Source organism: Sceloporus undulatus, chromosome 6 (assembly GCF_019175285.1).
Source record: "Sceloporus undulatus isolate JIND9_A2432 ecotype Alabama chromosome 6, SceUnd_v1.1, whole genome shotgun sequence".
NCBI lineage: Eukaryota > Metazoa > Chordata > Lepidosauria > Squamata > Phrynosomatidae > Sceloporus > Sceloporus undulatus.
Genome location: NC_056527.1, coordinates 142,623,391 through 142,646,486, shown reverse-complemented (window position 1 = coordinate 142,646,486; position 23,096 = coordinate 142,623,391). Strand labels below are relative to the sequence as shown.

General features: G+C 41.5%; 1 protein-coding gene across 6 annotated transcripts in view; it reads left to right on the top strand.

Moving 5' to 3' along the window:
- Positions 1 to 23,096, top strand: part of FLI1 (Fli-1 proto-oncogene, ETS transcription factor) — a 782,157-nt gene that overhangs the window by 717,175 nt on the left and 41,886 nt on the right. For all 6 annotated transcript variants that reach the window (XM_042475286.1, XM_042475287.1, XM_042475288.1 and 3 more), the window contains one exon: positions 10,042 to 10,253. In XM_042475286.1, the coding sequence (XP_042331220.1) occupies positions 10,042 to 10,253 (212 nt within the window). The remainder of the gene's footprint in view (positions 1 to 10,041; positions 10,254 to 23,096) is intronic.

Genomic DNA, 23,096 nt, shown 5'->3' with positions numbered 1-23,096 from the left:
TTAAATTAATGTCTTCATTGGATTCTTTAATGTTTCTTTATATATTATATTATATTATATTATATTATATTGTTTTAGCTACACTTTTGCCACTTGGAGTCCCATATTGGGAGAATGGATTAAAATAGAATAAAGTAAAATAAAATTAAATTTGTGGTGGTGCTGGAAAGGGTCTTCTGCTGAGTTGGGTGCCATTATGGTGTTAGGGCAATATGTGGCCTACATGTTCCCCATCCTCTGCACTAGAACTCCATGCAACCCCTCCAACATTTCACTGATGAAAACTGGAACATGTGCAGCCAATAAACCTTGGAGTGTGATGTTTGGCAAAAGTTATTAATGAGACAGAACAGACAACCTAGGGCCCGGGACAGACCACCCCAAAAGAGTGGGCTGACAGCGGCCTGTTTCCCTCCAAAGGTACACCACAGCAGCCAAATGGTGCTGCGTCCCTCCAGACCAAAAAGAACCCAGAAAAACCAGGTTCTTTTTGGCATGTGGGGATGATATCAGTGCACCATTGGTGCACTGTGATGCATCCATGATGCAAGCATGGCACCCAGAGGTGTGGATGCGGTGCTGTGCTAGTGTCATACACATGCACCACGTATGGACGGTGCCACGTAAAGATGGTGCTATCCATATGTGTAAGGGTTCTGGAGCATGCAGATGTTGTTGTTTCACATGAGCCTACTGGAAAGGGCAAGGTTCTACATTTTCCTTTCTCCCCTGCAGAGCTGAATACAAAGTGTTTTTGCACTTTGATCTCAGTTTGCAGCAACTGATGAACAAAGAGCGAAAGTAGGAGAAAGAGAGAGAAACTGGGACATTTTAAAAGCATCTGAAAAATTGGATGGCAGAGGATTAATTGGAACTGTCAAACTGGAGGGTATGTGCATAGCAAATGTATTCTTTAGTTCATTAATGGAGGTTACCAAGGCTCCTTGAAGGTAGGAAGTTTAAAAAAGTTTAAAAACTCTTGCTTTTCATTTAAGAAAAATGACATAAGAATTACATTGGTGGCTCTGAAGCTATTTCTGATGAAACCATTTTGCTGAAAGCAGAGGATGCCCTGCCAACAAGAATGTCCTTTCATACTTGCCCCATATTTATTTATCCTTTCTGAATGGGAAACAAAACATCAGGCCAGTCAGACAAAGAGACTTCTGATGTTTTCGTGATGTCGGTGAACACCATCTGAGCTGCTTTTAACTTTTCCCATTGTAAGGAGGGGGGGACTTTGGGAAGGGAAAGAGAATGAACATTAAAGGAACTGATTTGGATCAAAACTTCAGACTAAGCAAGAGCAGTTTTTTTATTAGGGTTTTATAGTCATGTTTGTGAAACATTACAAATTTAGTACAAATACAAACATTCATATAGTGGCTTGTCACCATTTACAATTAAGTTTCAATAGGGTATAGAAAATGAGGGCACTGCCTTTCCAAATAAGAATGAAACAGCCATCCAGAGGCATATGGATTTTCAGCAGATACTCTGCTAAAAACTGCAAAGCCTTTTTGACTAGGGCCTGTTACAGACTGCAAAAATAATGCTGCTTTGGGTGTCTTTGGAGGTATGCTATTTAAATGATACATGCATCCTAAGAATCCACAAGCTGCACCAAAGACTGCACTCCGGTGCTTAGGAATGGGGTGTGACTTTGGTGCGACCTCTGGACTCTTAGGACCCATGCATCATTTAAATAGCATACCTCCAAAGAGACCCGAAGCAGTTTTATTTTGGCAGTCTGTAACAGGCCAATGCCTCCAACAAAAAGCCCTATTCCTACAAACTGGACATGACCAAATCACATTGGTCATAGCCCCAGGCCTCCATTTGTACCAATTGTGTCACATTTTCACCACAGTCAATGGCTCCACTGCAACCTTAGTATGTATAATTGTTTTTTTCCATTTTATTATGGCCTCTGTTTTCTTCCTCGTTGCCTGTTGTCAGTATCAAATTTTATATGGCAAGCTTCCAAGAGCAGGAGTCTCACCTTTCCTAATGTGTAAACACCGTGTATATTGTTGTTGCTATTATTGTTATCATTATTCCTATTTAAGACTCATAGGAACTATGACGTTCCATCCTTTTCTTACCACCGAAGTATCCTTGTCAAGAAAGCAAAGTAAAGGCTACTGCAGCATTTCGGAATGCAATGTGCTTCGTTTATTTATCCATTTGGGGGAAGCGGTTTGGTTTGCTAAGTAGCTGGTTCTTGCAACCATCTTCTCCCTGGCCCCAAGCATCTCCAGCTGAAAAGACCATAAAACCTGCTAAAACAATATTTACAACTCTGTCTGCAATATGCAACTGTATTTATAGCCCTGGGTCAATGCTGACAAATAGAGATGCCTAATTATTTCCCAAGAAAATGAAGGCAACAACCAGGGAGGGAGGAAGAGAGGGAGGGAGGGAGGAAAAACGGAATCAATGTATGTACGCTTAAAGAGGGAACATGTTTCCCCAGGCACAGTCTGTAGGCAATTGAGTGGTGCTGTAAATGGTTATGTACATACCAGATGTAAGCGAGCATTAAGGGGAAAGTGGGGTGTATTTGGTAAGAGGCAATGCTCCAAGTCTTGAACAGATTTGCCGGCTCGGATCAATCCACCAGGCCCAGATGGTTCTTGTTGGGATTAGCATGACAAGTTCAGCCTGGCTGCCAAATCAGCTGCAGCATTTTTGGCTGGGAACAGCTCTGCTCCAAACCGGGAACAGAATCCAGAAGGCCTGACATCTATCTATCTATATCTAATTTTATTTTTCCTTCAGCCCATGCTGCATTCACTCTTCACCCTTTCCTTCATTCCTCTAATGATACACGCAGCATCTGGGCAAAGGGAAGAGACCTACAAGGATGGATTTGAAAGCTTTAGGAAAATGGCATGGTTACAGACGGAAAATGGTTTTCAGAAGCAAGCACTGAATGTAGTTCAATTGGTTTAGCAAAAGGCTGTCAGGTGTAGATGTATATTCTGGAACAGAACTGCATATTTTGAGAGCCACCATGCAGATGAATCCAGACCATCAACCATGTTCCAGTTAGGAGCTGCAAGAGAGAAAGGTGGGATTATCTGGGTTATTTGAAAGGGATAAAGCAGAATCCTAGCAGATTTCCCCATCTACTGATTTATTTGCTTATTGAAAAATGCTTGCATCCCACCTCCAAAGAGTTCAATGTGTCTTACAGTTCAAGAGCAAGTGGACTATTAGTGGTGCAGATGTGGGAATCAAAATGCATATCCCTAATACACTTTATTATAATAATAAGTCTTGAATTATCTTTGAACCATAAAATTCAAAGTAACAATTAATCAATAATGGCCGTTCTTGTAATGAGCAACTGGGTTTTGGATTGTTTGTTTTTTGTAATGATTCATCCAATGGGTGGGAAAGTAATGGGGGGTAATGAGAAATGTTTTCTAATTTTTTAAACATTATTTTTAAAGGCATTTTCATTGGGCTTTTTTCTTTTAGTTTTATGATAATTTATTAACAACCCCACCAGCCCCAAAAGTAATGAAAGTAGTGAGAAAGCAGTTAGCAACTCGATTTAGCAATATAATTGACTTTTAAAATACTGTAATGAGTGATAATGGCAATTAACTTTTCAAACACTTTAACAATAAATAGCAGGAATGAATTACTTTTCAAAAAGTAACTTTCCAAGCCCTCTTCTAGAATTGTCTTTGATGCTTGGCAACTCCACTGCTTTTGACATCCCAGTAAAACCAGAAGGATATTCTGTTTTCTGTGGCAAGCTTTGTGTTAAGCTTTGTGGACCACAAGTTGCATAGACCTGGGGGCCTTTCACACAATATTACTTACAGCACTGTGATTCTACTTTAACTGTCATGGTTCCATCCTATTGAATCCTGGGATCTGCAGTTTAGGAAAGTGATTTAGAATTGTCAGCCATAGAGCTCTGAGGCCTTAACCAAACAACCAATCTCAGGATGCCCTAGGATGCAACCATGATATTTAGAATAATAGTGTTATATTTGTATAGTGGGAATGGGCCCCTGCTGTGGACAGGAAAACAAATGTGGGGCCAAACAGACAGGCCAAAATAAAGCTGCTTCAGGTCACTTTGGAAGTATGCTGATATATGACAGATACATCTTAAGAGGCCAGAAGCTGCACCAAAGCTGCGCTCCAATCCTTAGGACTGAAGCGCAGCTTTGGTGCAGCTTTTGGCCTTTTAGGATGCATGCATTTTTTAAACAGCATACCTCCAAAGTGACCCGAAGCAGCTTTATTTTGGTTTGTCTGTTCGGGCCCTAAGTCAATTTTTTAAAGAGGCCATATACCCCTGTGCCATTAAACATAACCTATAAGGCATTTCCAATTTATGGCAACCCTAAGACAAATCTATCACAGAGTTTTCTTGGCAAGATTTGTTCAGAGGAGGTTTGCCATTGCCTTCTCCTAAGGCTGAGAGAGTGTGACTTGCCCAAGGCCATCCAATAGGTTTCCATGGTCAAGCAGGGAATCAAACCCTGTTTTCCAGCATTGTAGTCCAACAATCAAACTACAACATCATGCTGGTGCTTGAGCATAATTGAGACATGCAGAAATGGTGCAAGTGAATTTTTTCCCTGCATAGAAATAAAAAGATAGGGAAAGCTTTGCTCATTTAATTTCTAGATGCGATGAAACATTTCATGTCTGAATACTTCAGAAGGCTGGTTTATTGTTGTGCTGATGCGCTCTTGTAATATTTCCCCCCACTAAGCCTTCCCTGAAAGGAGGAATGGTTGAGCTACCCATGGGCTTGATAGGACGGGAAAGTTTAGCTGAACTGCAACTTCTAGCATTTCCCAGCATTGGCTGTGCTAGGGCTGATAGGAGCTGCAATTCAACCACATATTGAATGCCATGTAGTTTCCAGGTCTACTTATTAGAATCTACTGTTTGCAGGTTTTGACATGACAGAACTATATATCGAATCCATTTTTATGTTCAGTTCTTACGTATTTTTGTTGTATTGCTTCAAGTAATTTGTGACTTATGGCAACCTAAGCTGACCCTATCACAGGGTTTTCTTGGCAAGATTTGTTCAGAGGGAGTTTGTCTTTGATTTCCTCTGACATGGAGAGAATGTTATTTGTGAAGTCGAAGGCTTTCACGACCGGCATCCATAGTTTTTTGTGGGGTTTTCGGGCTATGTAGCCATGTTCTATAAGAGTTTATTCCTGACATTTTACTGGCATCTGTGGCTGGCATCTTCAAAGAATGCTGATCTGGAAGAGAGTGGGGTATATATATACTGTGTGATCCTGGATAAGGGGGAGTGATTCCTATGTTAATCTGTGTATTGTTCTGTTGTTGAATGGCAAGGACTCAGGATAGGAGGATATGCAACAGAAGATTAGTGTTTGCTAACTGGTGATCATTGTCTGCTGGGACACTAATCCTCTTTGCATATACTCCTATCCTGAGGCCTTGCCATTCAACAACAGAACAAAGATTGACAGGGGAATCACTCCTCTTTACCCAGGATCACACAGTGTGTGTGTGTGTGCGCGCGCGCACGCACACACACACACACACACACACACACACTTTTCCATGCCAGCATTCTCTGAAGATGCCAGCCACAGATGCTGGCAAAACGTCAGGAATAAACTCTTCTAGAACATGGTCACATAGCCCAAAAACCCCACCAAAAACTAAGAATGTTATTTGCCAATAGATTTCTATGGCCAAGCAGAGATTCAAATCCTGGTCTCCAGAGTCACAGTTCAATGCTCAGACCACTACAAAAAGCCTTCTACTTTTTGGTCAGTTTGTGTGTTCACATCTTCTGTTTGAGTGGCTGCACCTTCGTATCATGCCATCTGTTTAGTGAATATCTTTCAAACAGTTGTTTCAACAAGCAATTTTGGAAAAAAGAAGTTCAGACCTTTTCAACTGACGTCTGCCTTCCCAAGTCTCATTTTGCTTTGTTGGGTTCAAAGACTGCTAAGTCTGAGTTGTTATCTTGAAACAACAGTCCCTTCCCAGTGAATCGGGTGTGCTAGTAACATCCCACAGCTGACTCTCTTGAGTCATCCTCAAGTTACTCGGATTTCTCCAGGGAAGTCCTCACTCCACCCATTTCTGGGTAGTCAAGATAAGAACTCTGCTGCCATACATGTGATTTCTTACCCAGAGATGAAAGAAAACCAAATTTAAATCCCCTGACTGGAATCCCCAGTGGCTCATTGTTAACTTTATTTGGGGCTTTCCATATTTATTATTATTATTATTATTATTATTATTATTATTATTATTAAGCTTTATTTATATAGCGCTGTAAATTTACACAGCACTGTACATAAAATCATTTAATTAGACGGTTCCCTGCCTTCATGCTTACAATCTAAGAAGACACGACACAAAAGGAGAAGGGAATGGTTGAGGGGAAGGGGATCAGGTCCAGCATTCTTCTCTCCCTCTGAGGCCTGGACCAAGGCAGATGGACAGACTGAGGGCTCTGTATCTTAAGGATAGGCCTGCAATGGGTTGTCAATGGGCTACTATACAGCTAAGCTAGCATGGCTAGAATCACATTAGGCTGACTTAAAAGGCTTTGGATGATATGCTTCTTCCTCTCTATCATAATTCTTCTTTAAACCTGACATGACAAGGAAGAATTCAGAAGCATTTACTGTACAGTTGGCCCTGCGTGCCCACATTTTTTTAATCCACAGATTCAAGCATCTGTGGTTTGAAAATATTTAAAAATAATATAAAAAGAAAATATTTTAAAATAATATAAATTCAAAAAAGCAAGCCTTGATTTTGCCATTTAAGATAAGGACACCATTTTACTATGCCATTGCATTTAATAGTTGTCCCTGCATATCCCCATAATTTTTTTATCCACAAATTCAAGCATTCATGGTTTGAAAATATTTAAAAATAATATAAATTCAAAAAACAACCCTTGATTTTGCCATTTTTGACAAGGATGCCATTTTACTATGCCATTGCATTTAATGAGACTTCAGCATCCACAGTTTTTGGTACCCACCAAATCCCAGTGAATTTCAAGGGCCCACTGTACTTTAATTGTGGTTTGAAATGTTGTCTGAACCTGGGCAAACCATACTTGACCTCTTAACTATGCTTAGTGGAAACCTGTGGTTTATGAAGTCAATAATTCATTTCCATTTGCCATAGTTGACATTAACCAGGATTGTGCTGGGAGAGTTGCAAGTAAATTCATAAGTGATTTTTAGAAGATAATTCGTGAGTAATTTCTTAGAAGTGTTTTGCCCTTAAAAGTTATTCTGCATTTTGTTTTTTAATCTGCACAGAATATACATGCTGACAAATGTATGGCGGTAATTGGCTTCAAAAGTATGAGATTTCAAAGATAATTTTACGATTCTATGATTCTATAATTATGGGCTGGAGCAGATGAGCAGGAAAAACTGGCACGATCCTGCTTTTTCCAAAAGCGTGTCAAAAGCTGCATGGCCTGCTCCCAAGGTGGGCTGAATACCCATGCGTAGACCTTACGGTGTGGCATCCAGCAATGCCGCTGGGTAATATTTTTTTGGGTTGCCTCCCAAACATGCATACCAACCATGCATGCAAGACAGGCCATTCATGAAGGTTATAATTTGTATCTGGCTGTGTAAAGACAGTAGGTTACAGAGTCATCATTGCCTGTAGATACATGGACTCATCTTTTCTGTTCTACCATTGTCTCTGACTGAAATGGTTTTGTAGGTGAGGTGTACTGCAAAATGTGGTGCTTTCCATAGTGGTAGAACTCAAAGATATAGCAATGTTAGTCTGTAGAATCTGTAAGTAGAGAGATCTTGTAGCACCTTTGAGACTAACTGAAAGAAAGAAATTGGCAGCAAGAGATATGCATTAATGCATCTGAGGAAGTAGACTTAAGTCTATGAAAGCTCATGCTGCCAACTCCTTTCTTTCAGTTAGTCTCAAAGGTGCTACAAGATCTCTCTATGTGCTGCTTCAAAATGTGTTTAACTAAAGTCCATACCAGGATAGCTAAAGGTAATATATGAACAACCACCATGGGCAAATATGGTGCTAATACTTGTGGAGTTTGCCACATGACTGATGTTTCCAGAAAAACAACAATCTATTACTAGAGGACAGTCAAGACATAGAGCATCTGCTCCTCCCTTTGGTGGATTGCCAGCATCCAGGATACCAAACATTCAGGAAGGGAGTTTCCTATCTCAACTTAGAGAAGGCTGAGGAGGTGAATAGTTAAAGTTATATGGCTTCATCCAGCTTTGCAGAAGCCATGATTGGCATGAAGATAGAGAGAGACTAAAAAAGAAAAATATGAAAGCACCAAATGTTCATACATGGAAAGGATGCAAAGGGATCTCCAGACACTTCTACACATATAGCTTTTCTTTTCTTAAGAAAAATCATCCTCACCCACCTACTATGGTCTGTCCCGAATCCTGTCCCCACCTAACCCTAATCTTGTGGAAAGCTTCTGAACCACACAGTGTCTGACATATAGAACTTGCTTTGAAAAATTTTGAACCCAAACTCTCAAGCACCTAGGAGACGGCTAGTCCTTTGGTGTCATTCCATAAAACCTCTTTCGGCTATACAAATAGAAATTGTGTTCTGTATGAATACTTTTTTCCACACCTGCTAGTTCTTGAGGTGTTTTTCCTAACTACGTCTCCATCATTTCAGTAGCAGCTGGAGCTGCAGCCACAGCCATAGAAGTTATGTCTTTCTTAACTTGATGTTGTCTTAAGAGGACAGAGGGCTGGGTTTTGTCAGTGGTGATGAAGATCCTGGACTGTACTCAGCCACAGGCACAGTCCACAGCAATGTGCCAGGAATGTAGCTTTAAAAATGGAGGAAAAGCTAAAGCTGGCTGTCTACCAAGGACAATATCATGCAAGATATAAACACAAGGCCTCTGTCTCAGGTTCAGTCTGGCCAACTTGACAAAAACCAAGACAGGCAGTTGTAAAGGCTAGAAGAAACTCCCATAGGGTGCAGTTTATGTAGTTGGCTAATACTGATAGCAGTGCTTTTATTGCCCCAATAACTTGGTTGTTGTAATGCTGTAAGTGTAGAATACAAAGGAAGCCCAACAAGGATATGAAAAATTAGCATGGAGGATTTTGAAGTGACACTGATTACTTTAGCAGTTAATTCTCTTTTCTTTTCTTTTTATATATATATTTTAAAAGGAAAGCCCAGATTGTCAACATTCAAGTTGTGAATACTAATAGTATACTAATAGTCATCGGGCACTGAGACATCTGGCACTTGACATGTTACAGGTTCCCAATATGGAGGTGATTTTCTCTCACAAGCTGTAGTTTGGAGCTTACACACATGATTCCTGATGTACAAGATGGCTGATAGGAGGGATGGGAAGAATATTAGAATATATTTGAAAAATGAGTTTCTCAAGTGTTGAGAAACTCCAGTAAGAAGAATCCTGGACTGATGAGAATCTTCACAGTGCAGGACTTAGTCTATGCAAAATTTGGAAGTGGCATTTTTTCACAGAAAATGTTCTTTACTCTGCAGAAATACTGTGTGTATATTTTGTGCATAATATGAATTGGAAAACTGCACTGTTTTTGACAACTTCCTTGCAGTAGGGAGAAAATTGCTTAAAATACTGATTACTTCACAAAAAAAGATAGTGATGAATTACATCCCTAAGCTGACCACTTCCCTGCCATTGACTTATCCATCTTCCTCCATGTAGTAATTTTCTAATGCGTTTCAGTCCTTAGCTATACCAGATCTAGCAAACTGACAAAATGCAGAGAGGTGGTTTCCTTTACTGTTTTAGACGTTTTTAGGTTCTTCCAGAAAACTCAAATTCAGAGTGAGGAACGCTCACAGGATTTGTGTAATGAAAAGTTTTGATTCATCCTGCAACTTTGAGGCAAATACCAGATTCAGACAGTCTGAAGGACACCTGTTTGCCAGCTAAAAGAACAAATGTTAGTAGAGTTTCTAGTCTAGTTATGACAGCCAGTTGTAACTTTTGTCTCTTCTCTTTGGCACATCTAGGAGGCTCTCTCAGTGGTGAGTGAAGACCAGTCCCTCTTCGATTCCACCTACGGAGCTGCTGCTCACCTCCCCAAAGCAGACATGACAGCCTCAGGGAACCCTGACTATGGGCAACCGCACAAAATCAACCCTTTACCTCCCCAGCAGGAGTGGATCAATCAGCCTGTCCGAGTCAACGTTAAGAGAGAATATGATCATATGAATGGATCCAGGTGAGGAAGTCCAAATATTTTTTAGGATGTGAAACAGGATTAATTGGTGCAAATTTGGAGGTTCAGATGACTGGATATGAGATGCACATGGAGAAGATTCTGACTTTTTTTGGAGGCCAAGTTAGAAAGTTTTGTCCCACAGCAGTTTTTCCCAACCTGTGGGTCGGGACCCCTTTGGGAGTCGAATGACCCTTTCACAGGGGTCACCTAAGACCATCGGAAAACACATATTTTCATGTAGCAATGAAAATAATTTTATGGCTGGGGTTCACCACAACATGAGGAACTATATTAAAGGGTCGCAGCATTAGGAAGGTTGAAAACCACTGTCCTTGAGTCACTTAAGGAATCCTCCCATACTTTTTCTTCTTCTTCTTAAAAAGGCACTACAGTTGAAATGCCAATCATTGTAGACCTGTCAGACCAATCTAAATTGGAGAATGTTAACAGAATGAACAAGTGTGATTGTTGCAGCGTGTAGAATGCTGCTATTCAAGGTTCTAGCCATTCCATCCCTCCCATTTTTTCTGCCCTTTACCCAACAGTCAACCAGCATTCCAAGACCATTGAGCTTGCTGGTTCTCATTGGGCCCCTTTAACCATTTAGAACAGTTTGTTTGTTTCTTTGTTTTAAAGATCTGGAGTTATTCTGTAACCCACCCAAACTTGTGTTGACCTCCAGCTTGGGTGATAAACAGTGATACTCCCAGTATGAACATAGGATTATGGTTTCATTTCATGGAAAGTAGTGTGCTGTAATGGTTATGGTGCCACACTGAGACTTGAGTCTTATTCAGGCATTACAGTCAACCGTCCATATTGGCAGGGTGTCAGTTCCACTCTCCATGTGGATACCAAAAACTGTGGGACCTTAAGTTCCATTACCTTCAATGGATTCTGCCATGCAGGGATGCTGACATTTCTATATGAGGAAAGCAACAAAATAAGGAGCAGGGCTAGATACTATGCTCTTCACATGCAGATTCCCATACAGTATGTAGTACCTGAGTAGGGTTTTAAGAGATCCAGGTTCAAGTCTCCAGTGGGCCATTATGAAACCCAGTGGTTGATGTTGCCTACGCATTCACCGTTCATTGTAGTTGATGATGTGAAAAAAGGTACCTGGACTAGCATGACTGGAAAACTGTGATGGGTGGTGAGGAAGTTGTTGATCACCATGCAACTACCAACCTGGGTCAAAGAAATAAAATCATGTGAGCAAACCATAAGCAGCTTGTCATAAATTAGAAGGAAAAGGATGATTCATTGGAGGAAATTCGATCATATTAGATTAATACAATCCGAGAACGGTAAGGGACCACAAGGATTGGTCCAACCTCCTGCTCTGAAGTCAAAAACACACTGCAGCAATACTCCAGTTTGAGACTGCTTTAACTGCCCTGGCTCAGTGCTAGGGAATCCTGGGAACTGTAGTTTGTTGTGGCTCCAGATTTTTCTGGCAGAGAAGGCTAAGCGTCTCACAAAACTACAGTTCCCAGAATTTGCTAGCATTGAGCCAGGGCAATTAAGTTGTTCTCAACCTGGATTATTGCTGCAGTGTGTTTTGAACCTGAATTTCCTAAAAAAAAAAAAAAATGCCTATCCATCTTCTGTTTAATGATCCCAGAAGAAGGAAAGCCCACCACCTTCCAAGTCAGTTTATTCCATGTTGAATAGCTGTTACAGGCAGGAAGTTTTTTCTTGTATTAACTCCCCTTTCAAAGGGGCTCTCAGAAAATGTGAAAGATTCATTAACTGGCGCTTCCTATTTGACATCTTTAGGGAGAATGATGCTACTTCGTGGCATTTACCAGTGGGATCTAATGGAATGGAGCAGGAAAGAATAGCCAAATCAGAGCTTATTGTGGAACAAGATGGAAAATTTAGGGGTACCCTTGCAATTGGCCTTGGAACTATAGTAGTAACTAACTACTTTTAAAGAGTACCTTCTTATACTTTGGCTGAGACTGAGTGATTTTCTCTGCAATACTTTCGGTAACACAAAGTTTGTTTCTCTGTTACTCTTGGCAGTGCCACAGTAAAGATACACAAACAGAGCAGGCATTTGGCAATAGATACCAATATCTAGGCTTTCCATGAGAACAGGCAGAGCTGTGCACTTATGACCCTTTGACCATGCTCAGTTACTGGGCACCACCTCGCCCTACTTTGTCATTTATCCTCCCTGCATGACATCACTGTTTTGATGGGTTTTCATCTGTTTTGCCCGATATGAGAAAATTCAGAAGCAGTGCCCAGAGGCGTGATTCCCCCCCCCCTTTTTTTTTATTTAAGGCAGACTAGTGTAGCACTTGGAAGCCTCTCATGCTCCAAAAGAAACGGGGATAATATGTGAGGCTCCGCTAGCCAAGCTACTTTATCCTCCTAGCAAGAAACAGATAAATATTTTCTAGGGCCTGAGTCTGTACTAGATTAGCAACTGTTATTTTTTCATAAATATGTCTTCAAGTGGGGCAGCTTCCTTCAGGGAGAAATGCCTGACTTCTTCGTTTTAAGGCCTGGCAGTTGATGTCCAACAAGTTATGAGATCATAAGGATGGAAGTTTCAAGCCTGACATCTAAATAACTGCCACATAAATGGTGGCTTGGGCAGTAGATAAATTAAGTGCACCAAAGTACCTGAATGAAAGCCAATGTAATTCCTGGAGATGCTCTAGGATTTTTGCCTTGCTTTTATTACCTGTTGTCAAGGGCCAAATTAAATGCCACACAGAAGGATTTTTATTTTAAATTTTATTTTAAATTCTTCTCATCCGTGTCAAAAACATTCTGCAGGGGACAAATACTGGTGCTCTTATTTCCCACAGCAGCTTTCAGAGAAAAGAGTTTAACCCAAGGAAACCACCTCTAGTTGCACAGAGAGGCAGATAGCTGTGGTTCCTGAGATAAGGAGTATCTGTTGAATTCTGATGAATCCTTATGAATCCATTTATTCTGTTTTTCATTAACAATACATGTATGCTGTGTGTATATCTGTGGCAGAAGATAAGAAAGGTGATGGCATATAGGGAAGATGGTGAGTTCAAGAGGGAACAGGCAGGAATTTACAGGTTCTGCAATACAGTTGGCTGAAGAGGAATGGCAGAGATATCCAGGGCAGATTGAGAAATGGAGGATGATGGTATGCATCTGCATGTGGTTTTGGATACAGATGAGAAAATATGTTATTCCCCATACAGACAGGCCAAAGCTGCTTTGGGTCACTTTGGAGGTATGCTGTTTAAATGATGCATGCATACTAAGAGTCCAGAAGCTGCACTAAAGCTGCGCTCTAGCCCTTAGGACTGGATTGTGGCTTTGGCGTGGCTTTCAGACTCTTAGGACACATGCATCACTTAAACAGCATACCTCCAAAGTGATCCGAAGCACCTTTACTTTGGCCTGCCATAATGGGGCCTTAGTTTTCTTTTCTTCTGCATATGATTCATAGAATCATAGAATTCTAGAGTTGGAAGAGACACAAGGGCCATCCAGTCCAACCCCATTCTGCAATGCAGGAACTCACAGTCAAAGCATCCTGAACAGATGGTCCTCCAGCCTCTGTTTAAAAACCTCCAAAGAAGGAGACTCCGAAGGTTTTCAGACTGGCACTTACCATGGGTTAAGTGCCAGTAAAGCACCGGAAAAACGTTCCTGAAGCATGAGGGTGTAAAAGTCGGTCGTGCTTCTGAAACATCAGTGAAGCATCTCCTCGCCTCTACTGTCCTTGAATCGTTTGCGGAACAGCTACTAATGGGAACTTTGTGTTAATAGGAAATGGCTGCTCTGCAAATGATTCAAGGATGGTAAAGGTGAGGGGACACTTCACTGATGTTTCAGAAGTGTGACTGGCTTTCACATCCTCGTCCTTTATGTTTTAATGTATTTTAAACTGTTTTAACCATTTGTTTTTAATGCATTGTTGGCTAATTGATGTTTAACGCTCACAATGTACATTTTAGCTAATTTCTATTTTCAATTTTGTAGGCTATCTCGGGTCCCTTATTGGGATAAATGTGGGGTATAAATAAAACAGCACAAAATAATTCCGTAGGGAAATACATATGCAAAAACACTGCTCTTAGAAACAGGCATGGGGTTGTATTTTGCAGAAGAAACCCATTTTTCTGCTATCCCCTTCACCTGATACTTCTGTGCATAATTGTTTCCTGAAACACTTCAGGATATATCAATAGCAGGCAAAAACAGCACAGAATTCTTGCTTATGTGTTATTCTTCCTGAATATTGGGTTTCCTAAACTGGGAAATCGCTGGGGAAGGTGGGCAAAAATGAATGATGTCCCTAGAAAGTACACCATTGCACACTCATGTATTTGTGTGTTTCCTTGCATAAGTGATCCTGTCCAAACAGTTATCTCAGATATTGAATTGTCTAATTTATCCCAAAGGTTTTCAAAAGTTTCTGGGCCAGTACCTCAAATAAACAGGGACTGTACTACACTTTGATCCTGAATCTTCTATCCTATTCACAATCTCTTCCCCACCCCTCCTTTCTACATCTTTTTCTAACACACCAAGGTCCTTAATACCCACCTTTCTGTCTGGCTTAATTCATTAATGATGCCAAAGTGATCCAAGGAGAAGCCATGCTTATATCAACTGTACCCATGAAAGGAACCTTTCACGGCTTTTAATGCCTGCTCACATTGTTACCTTGGCTATTATGACTCCCTTTCCCTCAGTCTCCTGGAGACGAAGGGCCCTTCAAAAGCGGCGTAAATTGTCGCAATCTTGGCAAGGGCTGGAAAAAAGCCTGCTAGAATTATGTTGAGCATTCCTCATTTTGCAAAGGCAAGGAAAAGCTGATAATGAAAATGAAGTAGTCTTGAGACTCGATAACCTTTTTAGCCCAAGCATCCTAATCAGAAAAATTAAATGGAATACTCAGCTCTCCGCTATGCAGAACGGTCTCACCCACTTCCCACAAATAATACAGAGGCCTGGCTCTTTCTTTTCCTCCTTGCAATTGGTTGCATCAGGCCTCCGGCCCAACCTTGTTCGCTCATTTCTTCTGTCTATCAGCTGCCTGGAAAAGCTGAGACTCTCCATGTGTCAAGTTTCAGTACATAATAATGCAATTGGAAGTGCATTTTGAATAGTCAACACAACCCATTCTCTCCATTTCCCATTTATTTTTTTCCTTATTATTCTATGCCCCCCTCCTCATACATGGCTACTCTCTTTACAAGGTTCCAGCTGCCTCTTTAGAAAACAGCCTTTCTTTCCTACTTCACCTGTGCTCTCAGCCCAAATGTGAAGCTATAGTCTACTCTTTCCCCTCATTCTCGGTATGAAATTGAAGGTGGAAGAGCAGTTGAATGTTATTTCATAAGTGGTGATAGGGCAATATCTTCCATTTCATGTGAGGATGGCAGGCTAGTTGAGAGAGGGTGGGATAAGCCACCCCACCCACAAAGCTCTGTCATTTGCCAATGGTCTTACCATTTGGTGGACTTAGGACAAATGGCTGGAAGCTGTCACCACTGCTTCATCCCTGCATAAGCCACCTGAAATGGTTGCCTCATTCTTCCTAGTGGTGGGATTTGGCCAGAGATCATCTACCAAAGACATGCTGAGAAGAACATCTTAGCTTACCCCTCAAATGAGAGCCAGGAAGCAGCTATATACGTACTGCCTTAAACAGTAGATTCCACCTGAATGTCAAGTTAACGTTTATAGTACTAGCCAAAGGCCATGACAAAACGAGCTTATCAAAAAACATAAAACAATTAAAACAAAAGGCACAGAATACAAAGGACAAAAACATTAATACAGTACTTTGCGTCTCCATGGCAATTTATGGCAATTTTATTTAACTCTCTCTTTCTAATCTTTTTTGCTGCCGTGGCAAAAAGAGCCACTCTATGGAGTTTATCACACATGAGGAATTTCTCTTGATTTTGAATGAAATGAAAGTGGGGCCTGAATGCATTCATGTAAAGTCGCTAGTTTAGCAAAATTACGTGAATGCTCATTGCATTTGAACTGGCTCCCTATTGCCCCAAAATAGCACTCCATTGCCCGAGTTTGCGTGTGGCAGTCTATCACACAATAACGTGAAACCCCATGATTGCATTCAGATTGCCATTGAATTATACTTTGATGAACTCCTATGTGTTACATAGTCATTGGTGTCACTCAAAAGGAATTGGACCGAATCAACGGTAGAGCTCCCAACTTTTGTTTGTCAGCAAGGGTGTTAAAAATTTCTTTCTAGTATTGCTGTACAATGGACAAAATAATGGAAAAATCTGAATGTGGAATCTAAGCAGGGTCACCTCTGTTTAGTAATTGGATGGGATACCACCAGTGAAAACCAGGTGCTGTAGACTATATTTTAGAGGAAACTGCTGGCAAAACCACTTCTGAATATTCCTTGCCTAACAAAAACCTGTGGAATTCATAGAGTTGCCATACGTTGACAGGAGATGTGAAGGCGCACACATGCACACAAAGCTCCGAAGGGGCAAGAGAAAGCGCCCTGCTGCTTGTACAGTGCAATCTAGCCTCCAGAGATGATGGGAAGTTACATGGGGCCACCTTTTTCTGTGCTTCTTCTGACCACACATTTCTGTAAGCAGATAACTGCAGTTAATCAGATGGTAGCAGTATTGATAATAGCCACTGCTGACTAGAGATTCCCGTAATCAGAGGTCTGAAAACTAGTCTTTCTTTAGAGTGTAGCAATAATAAGAAGCAGAAGTATGTGCAGAGATACAGAATTTAGAACAAAATATCTATCCCACCTATTACTGGGTTAAAAGTCTTTGCCCCGCCACAGGATGGGCCATAGCAAAGTGTCAGAACACATGCTTTGTATGGAGAAGAGGTTTAATTCTTGGCACTTCTAGGAAACCCCTTGTCGCCAATTTTGGAGAGCCACTGTTAGTCTTAAGTTGCCAGAATCTTTCCTCTAAGATTTCAAGGCCAAAATATGTTACCAGAGAGCAGATCCTTGTCATGTCATCCTATGGGTGGGTTCTTCTCATGTCACAAAGTCAGGACAGGAAAAGGTTAGGAGGCTGTTGAAAACTGCTTGTGCAGCAGCTGATGGTGAAAGAATGCACAAGGGCAATCTGGGTAAATGGGACCAAAGCGGGAAGAAACCTGGCTGTCATGACCTGGTCTAAGTGGAGACAGTACCTTCTTGGTTTTTAGCAGGTGGTTTGGTAAGGCTAGAACAATGAACTTGTGTATTTGGATAGGAAAGGAACCACAGAATAAGAAAGTCTGCACCCTTTAAGCACAACACTGGTAAACCAAGTAATATGGCAGCCCAGATTCAGAAGAAAACCAGTTCCCATTGTTTATTCAGGTGGCAACATGTGCCAGGTATGTGCAGTAGTTGCTGCCATTCCAACAAGGTCTCATATCCCACATGACATTTTCTGAAATGGTTGCCAGGTCAGGATTAGTCTGTTGTTGTTCTTGTTGTGTGCCTTCAAGTGGCTTAGGTGAGCCAAAGGCAAACCTATCATGGAATTTTCTTGACAAGATTTGTTCAGAGGAAGTTTGCCATTGCCTTCCCCTAAGTCTGAGAGCATGTGAATTGCCCAAGATCACCCAATGGGTTTCATGGCAGAGTGGGGAATCAAACTTTGGTTTCCAAAGCCACACTCAGTTTAACACTCAAGCCATTATGCCACACCTGGCTCATACAGGACTCTCCTAAGGTGTGAGATTTCAGGGCTAAAACCTGAGATGCAGGAATGTCACAGGAGCAGACCCTGCCTTAGCGATGCTATATGGCTGCTGTTACAAGGGGTCGTGAAACTCCAGGCCAGGCCCTGAGATTGAGCAACCCTATTAACTAAAGCAACAATGACACATGGATTTTCCAGACCCTATGTAGCTGTTATGGATTGTGCAAGATACACAGGAACGTGTGCAAGATACATGTGCCGTTCCCAGTCTGTACCACTGCCACCAGGGCTTGCATGACTGGTTGTAACATTGGCACTCCATTCCCTGCATTCCTCCAAATGGCACAGTGAGCTCAAATGCACACACCCACTATCTCCCTGATTCTTGGTCTTCTCTCCTAGCTTTTTGATGCACCAACATTGCCCAAGCTCAACACACATACACCAACCATCACACTGAGCTAGAAAGTTCTGGGAATGGGTTGAGATGTATACCCAGCCTTTATAGCCACCTCACTTACAAAATTTGAACTTTTTCTTCCACCTCTGCTGCTCTCTTTGGGACTTATCTGCTCACCTTGGGATGAACAGTATGTCCCTAAGGCTACAGCTAGTCACCTGAAACCTGGCAATTTGTACGCTGTAGACATTGCTAAGCTAGTGGCTCCAGTGGTATTGGATTTGATGTAAGAGAGCTTCCTATGTTTTTAGTAATTAAGGAAAGACTATAGCTTTAACATATAAAACATTTTGCATATAGAAGGTGCCAGGTTTGATCCCTATAACACCAGATAAAACTGAGGACCTCTTTACACTACACAATTATAGTGCTATGATTCCACTTTAACTGCCATGACAACTTTCTTATGAAATCCTCAGATTTGCAGTTAAAATTGTCTGCAAGAAAGGTGTAGTGCCTCCCCTGGGATTCTATGCATGCAGCCATTGCAGTTGATGTGGAATCGTAGCACTATAACTGTATCATGTGACAGGGCCCTGAAAAAGGCTTCTATCTAGAACCTGGGGAGAAATTGCCATACTGAGCTAGTGTAGACAGTATAGTGGTGCCTCGGGTTACGAAATTAATTCGTTCCGCGGCCGCTTTCGTAACCCGAAAAGCCTTCGTAAGCCGAATTGCCATAGGCGCTAATGGGGAAAAGCCGCGATTCCGTGCGAAAAAGCCGAAAAAAGCACCAAAAGTTTTTTCGTAACCCGGAACAATGATTCCCTATGGGATTTTTTCGTATCCCGAAAATTTCGTAACCTGGGTATTTCGTATCCCGAGGTACCACTGTACTGAGCTATATGGACCAAGAATTTTGACTAGGTATAAGGCAGCTTTCTGCATTCTGGTGACTAACTTAGGCGGAGTTGAAGGCTTTCATGGCCAGCATCCATAGTTTTTTATGGGTTTTTCGGGCTATGTGGCCATGTTCTAGAAGAGTTTATTCCTGATGTTTTGCCAGCATCTGTGGCTGGCATCTTCTAGAATATGGCCACATAGTCCGAAAAAACCCACAAAAATTATCTTAGATGGCTTCCTATTTCCACAAAGGGCCAATGGTCATGGATTTTACTCACAATACATCCTCTGTATTCATTCATTGCTCACCAGGCAAATTGGCCTCCTGCTGTGTGTTGTATTGGCCTGAGATGTTTGCATAGGGTTCTCATGTTCCGCTACTACCCAGGTTTATAAGGTGCTAATGACCTCTTAAACATTCCTTGCACTCTCTTGAACAGATATAACATGAGTTAGGGACTTGGCAGATGAATACTACTTATGCGAAAAGTTGGGAGAAACGGCTGTTCTGTGTTGCAGGTATTGATTTTTTTTAACTGGTACATACACCCAGGAATGTAATGTATGAATATACATATATTTACATCGTATACATATGTTTACCAAGGACTGAAACCAAAGTTGTATACCATGTACCTATCTGTGAACCTATCACAGATTTTTCTTGGCAAAAAAAATTGTTCAGAGGGAGTTTGCTTTTGCCTTCCTTTGAGGCTGAGAGTGGGTGACTTGCCCAAGGGCATCCAGTGGGTTTCCATGGCAAAGCAGGGATTAAACCCTGGTCTACAGTGTCTACAACTGACATTTCCCAAGGTAATAAAATTATGTCAAGGCTGAAAGACCAGCATCTCTAATGGACAGAATGGAATCAAGATGGGCCTGGAAGTTTCAGCTGAATAGTATTCAAAGGCATTTGTTTCACTCAGAGATGGTCATAAGCATTTTACCACCTGAAGAAGAGCAGCAAATGGTAACCTCTACTCCCAAAGACAAGCTGTATAGTGCCCCCAGACAGTCAAATTATTTTGACATCTGAATCAGAAAATCTCCCGAGCATCTCTCTCATTCCTCACAGTAAAAGTGGAATCACAATAAATTAAAACGTCTTACCATCTTCTACCCTGTCACAGCAAATAAAACCTGTCTCCTGGTGTAGCTGGGTCCTTCTTTCTACTGGTAGGGCTGACTTTCTACACATGCCCAGTTGTATGCCTCCAGATTCAATATGCTGAGTGCAAGAAATACAGGTATAACTAGGGCATCCAGGTTTGCAGCACTGACATAAAAGCTAAAAGGGATCAAAGAACTGCATAAAATGTCTAGATGCTTATGTTTATATATAGGTTTTAACCATACTCTTTTATAGCCCACCCCAGCCACTGGCATACATGGTCCTGGGTCCATAATTTACTATTTAACTATAAATATGTTATATCTCACCATAGTGGCGAACATTGTGACCTGATTACATGCTGTGTAAGTCTGCTTGCCCAGCTGCTAAAATGGAATAGGTAACTCCAGAGCACAGGCTCCTTATGCTTCTTTATCTTTAAACAAGGCTTAGCCTGCATAGCCTTTCAGACAGAAAATGCCATCAAATGAAGGACTGTCAGTGATATACACTTGAGTCAATTGACTTCGACCTACGTCGGACTCAGGTCCCCTCAATGTCTTGACTTGGGACCTTATCCTATTGGTAAATAAGCCGGCTTACCTCTTGTGGCTTCAGTTCTGGATCCGGGATGCCCCCGCATGTTATCATAACTGGATCTGGGATGCTCCTGGATGTTATCATGAATAAATTGCCACTGATCTAGCTGTGATGCCTCTGCTTGGATGCATCCCAGGTCGAAGCCTCACTCAGCACACACTTTTTTTAAGTTGAGGAGCTTCCGACTTCAAAAATGGTCAGCTGAGTAAGGCTTCGACTTGGGATACATCCAGGCGTAGGCATCACAGCTAGATCAATGGCGATTTAGTTATGATAACATCCAGGAGCATCCCAGATCCAGAATTGAATCTGGAATAGGTAAGCTGGTTTATTTTCCCATAGGATAAGCTCCTTGGACTTGACTTGGCAAAAATGACACATTGGCTTGAGATTTGTACATTTTGTGACTGAGTTACTGGTGGCATTTACTTCGAGCAGCAGTCAAGAGCTGTCCCCAGAGTGTGGGCACATTTATTGAAGGGGAAAAACTAATGCATTAGACAATGGGCTTGAGGCAGAAGGATCCTTCTGAAACTTTTGAAAAGCTGTAGAAGGCTCCTCTGATGTGCAATGGGCACAGACTGATGAGCACTCCTCAAGCCCATTGCTTAATGTGTTTGCTGTTTCCCTCTGAGGAATGCACCCTACCTCTTTTTTTTCTGTTAAAAGTTGGGTCCCAGACTTGAGACTTGACTTGAGACTTGAAAGCATCTTGGAAGGACTTGAGACTTGAAGGTAAAGACTTGAGACATGACTTGAGACTTGGACTAAAAACGTGAATACTTCACTGAGATCTGTCTTCTGATTGCATTTAAAACAGAGGTCTGTCCACCTCAAAGCAGGACACCTTTCCTTGGGTTGCCAGAGCGAAAACTAGAGACCGCTGCTATACTTTTAATGACTGTGTGGAAATGAGAATTTCACTAGGTGCTACTTACACAGCAGCTGTTGCTGTATAATGTGGTCTCTTCTTGTAAGTCTACTGCAACCCAAATTGTGCTTCAGAGGAGTGCCAGACATTTTACTCTCCAAATACTTACTCCTTTTAACACCTGACACTAAGAATTTCTGCTGCCAGTGAGAAGCATTCAGTCTCTCTCTCTCTCTCTCTCTCTTTCATAATATTCTCCCTCTCCTTTTCTGCAAGGCCAGCCAGCCTGCCCTGCAGTTGCTCAAACCCTTTCTCTGACTGCCATGGGGACGTTAAAACTTCAGCAATTTGCCTCTCCGAAGACTGACTTTGGTCCTGTGCCTGGAAAAACAGTAGGCGAAATAGTACAACCTTAAATTCTAACATGTGTAAGTTATACATCTTATTTCCATTTCCAAGCAGTGTTTCTCCCAAAAAAGACATGAGGAAAAAATTACCATCTGCCTCAGAATATCTCAGTGGAATGTTTATCTCCCAGCCATGATAACTACGCTAGAATAATTCTGCCTCTGCGCCTTAACAAACACATTTAACATTCTCAGTTGGAAAATCTTCCAGGCTTCTTCACCAGACGGAAATCTAACATACAGTCAGCATCTTTCCTTTACACCGAATTGGGCTTATTCATTCAAAGAAGTTTTGTTGCTTGTTTTGGGATGGGGGGAAGATGGTTACTTCAGAGGACACTGCCTGGATAGTCAAAGAATATACGAAGTCTGAGTGTCGTAAAACTGCATGTTTTAGAACCATTTACCCATACCCCACTGCTGTCAATGCATCCAGTTGGCATGTGAAGGCACCCTGGGTACAAACCAATTGATGGAGCCATGTATCCTACTTTACAGAGGATGGGCCTTGATTTGCAGAGTTGTCCAAGGACATTCCACAACCTGAAGGCATCTTTTGTTGGAAAGATTGTTTGGTTCAAGCAGGTAAAGGAGCAGTCACCTTGTGTCTATGCCTGGACAGCAGACCAGAGCTGCAGGCACCTAAGTCATTTGACCACACTAGTTAAGTTTGTCTTGAGGGGAAAGCATGGAAAAGGTCTACAGGAAATGCCAGCTTGAAGAACACAATTTGACATAGATCTATCAGGATCATTTATTGCTAGCATACATGATGTGCATATATCCCACAGCAGATCACACAGATGCTAGTGCCAGTGATGAAGAGGAGGCAATCCCAATAATAATAATAATAATAATAATAATAATAATAATAATAATAATAATAA